The 2,246-nt window shown below is 43.5% G+C and overlaps 1 protein-coding gene across 1 annotated transcript; it reads left to right on the top strand.

Moving 5' to 3' along the window:
* The first annotated feature begins 746 nt into the window (after positions 1–746).
* Positions 747–1,996, top strand: LOC118858222 (eukaryotic initiation factor 4A-I-like). The gene has a single exon (XM_036768710.1). The coding sequence runs from the start codon at positions 756–758 to the stop codon at positions 1,974–1,976; it is 1,221 nt and encodes a 406-aa protein (XP_036624605.1). The 5' UTR covers positions 747–755; the 3' UTR covers positions 1,977–1,996.
* The last annotated feature ends 250 nt before the right edge of the window (positions 1,997–2,246 follow it).

The following is a 2,246-nucleotide window of genomic DNA, read 5'->3' as shown; positions in this document are numbered from 1 at the left end:
CTCTGGCCCTCATCCACTTTTTTCTGGACTACATACACAGCCTCCTATTTTTTCTCTCTACTGCTTGGTTTTTTTGTTTATAATCAATACCATAATTGTCTTCCTAAAAGGCCTGGTTAATCTCGTCATTTCCCTGCTCAGGAATCATCAGTGGCTCACTTTTTCTTCTAGGATAAAAGGACAAGCTCCTCAGCTTGACATTAAAAAATCCTTCATATTCTGCCTCCAGTATGCCTTTTCATATTTGTTTCATGCTATTTACTCTACACACACACTTCATGTTCTAGACAAACTGGCCTATTTACTATTCCCTGTGCTTGGAATTCTACTTCTTTCCTTCACTCCTTTGCACAAGGTGTCCCTTGTAACATGCCTCTACAAGATGAATCAATCAATAAAAATTTATTAGGCACCTACTATGTGGCAAGCACTGGAAGGATCTCTGCCCTCGAGGAACTTGAAGATAAGGCAGTCAGTCAGCAAGTATTCTTTAAGTGCTTATTGCTCTCTTCTGGTTCTCCTATGTATCTAATAAGTGGAAGACAGAGTTCTGGGTCTAGTCTCAGGAAGACCTGAGTTCAAATCCAGCCTCAGACATTTATTAACTGTGTGACCCTGGGCAAGTCACTTAATCTTTGCTTCAGTTTCCTCAATCATAAAATGGGGACAATAACAGTATCTACTTCTCAGGATTGTTGTAAGGATCAAATGAGATATTTGTGTTAAAAAAAAAGAACTTGCTAGTTCCCAGGATCATGTCTGCGAGTCAGGATTCCCGATCCAGAGACAATGGCCATGATGGAATGGACCCTGATGGTGTCATCGAGAGTAACTGGAATGAAATCATGGATAGCTTTGTTGATATGAACCTCTCAGAATCTCTTCTTCGTGGTATATATGCCTATGGTTTTGAGAAGCCATCTGCTATTCAGCAACGTGCAATTCTTCCTTGTATCAAGGGTTATGATGTGATTGCTCAAGCCCAATCTGGGACCGGGAAGACTGCTACCTTTGCCATTTCCATCTTGCAACAGATTGAACTGGACTTAAAGGCCACACAGGCCTTGATTTTGGCACCCACTAGAGAGCTAGCTCAGCAGATCCAAAAGGTAGTGATGGCACTGGGAGACTACATGGGTGCCTCATGCCATGCCTGCATTGGAGGAACAAATGTTAGGGCTGAGGTTCAGAAGTTGCAGATGGAAGCTTCCCACATCATTGTTGGCACCCCAGGCCGTGTCTTTGACATGCTTAACCGGCGATACTTATCTCCTAAATACATCAAGATGTTTGTTCTCGATGAAGCAGATGAAATGTTGAGTCGTGGTTTTAAGGACCAGATCTATGACATATTCCAGAAACTCAGTGGCAATACTCAGGTGGTACTCTTGTCAGCCACCATGCCCTCAGATGTGCTGGAAGTGACCAAGAAGTTCATGAGGGATCCTATCAGGATTCTAGTCAAGAAGGAGGAGTTGACATTGGAAGGCATTCGTCAGTTTTACATAAATGTGGAACGAGAGGAGTGGAAGCTAGATACCTTGTGTGATCTGTATGAAACGCTGACTATTACCCAAGCTGTTATCTTCATCAATTCCCGCCAAAAGGTGGATTGGCTCACTGAGAAAATGCATGCCCGTGACTTTACTGTCTCTGCAATGCACGGAGACATGGACCAAAAAGAACGTGATGTAATCATGAGGGAGTTTCGCTCAGGTTCCAGTCGGGTGCTTATTACCACTGACCTATTGGCTAGAGGTATTGATGTTCAGCAAGTGTCTTTGGTTATTAATTATGACCTTCCCACCAACCGGGAGAATTATATTCATAGAATTGGCCGTGGTGGGCACTTTGGCCGTAAAGGTGTGGCCATCAACATGGTGACAGAGGAAGACAAGAGGATTCTTCGAGACATCGAGACTTTCTATAATACCTCCGTTGAGGAGATGCCTCTCAATGTGGCTGATCTCATCTGAGGGGCTTCCCCACCTGATTTAACCCAGTGCCCTGCTCTCTGGGATGGGGGGAGGGGGAGCTGGATGGGATGGACACCTTTGTCATTTTTTCCTTTTTTTTTTTGACTTTGAATAAATGTCAATTTTTGAGGCAAAAAAAAAAAGAACTTATCACACTGCCTAGCCCACAGTGTGTGCTATATGAATGCTTATTCCTTTCCTTTCTATCCTACTCCCCTTGCTTAATGTCCTTTACTATTTATTCATCCACAGGATGCCCTCATCCAAGGC

Source organism: Trichosurus vulpecula, chromosome 1, assembly GCF_011100635.1.
Source record: "Trichosurus vulpecula isolate mTriVul1 chromosome 1, mTriVul1.pri, whole genome shotgun sequence".
In the NCBI taxonomy this organism is placed as follows: Eukaryota; Metazoa; Chordata; class Mammalia; order Diprotodontia; family Phalangeridae; genus Trichosurus; species Trichosurus vulpecula.
This window is presented reverse-complemented; position numbering and strand designations above follow the sequence as displayed.

Excerpts from the sequence above, each read along its gene's own strand:
- LOC118858222 (XM_036768710.1), top strand. The coding sequence starts at position 756 with ATGTCTGCGAGTCAGGATTCCCGATCCAGAGACAATGGCCATGATGGA.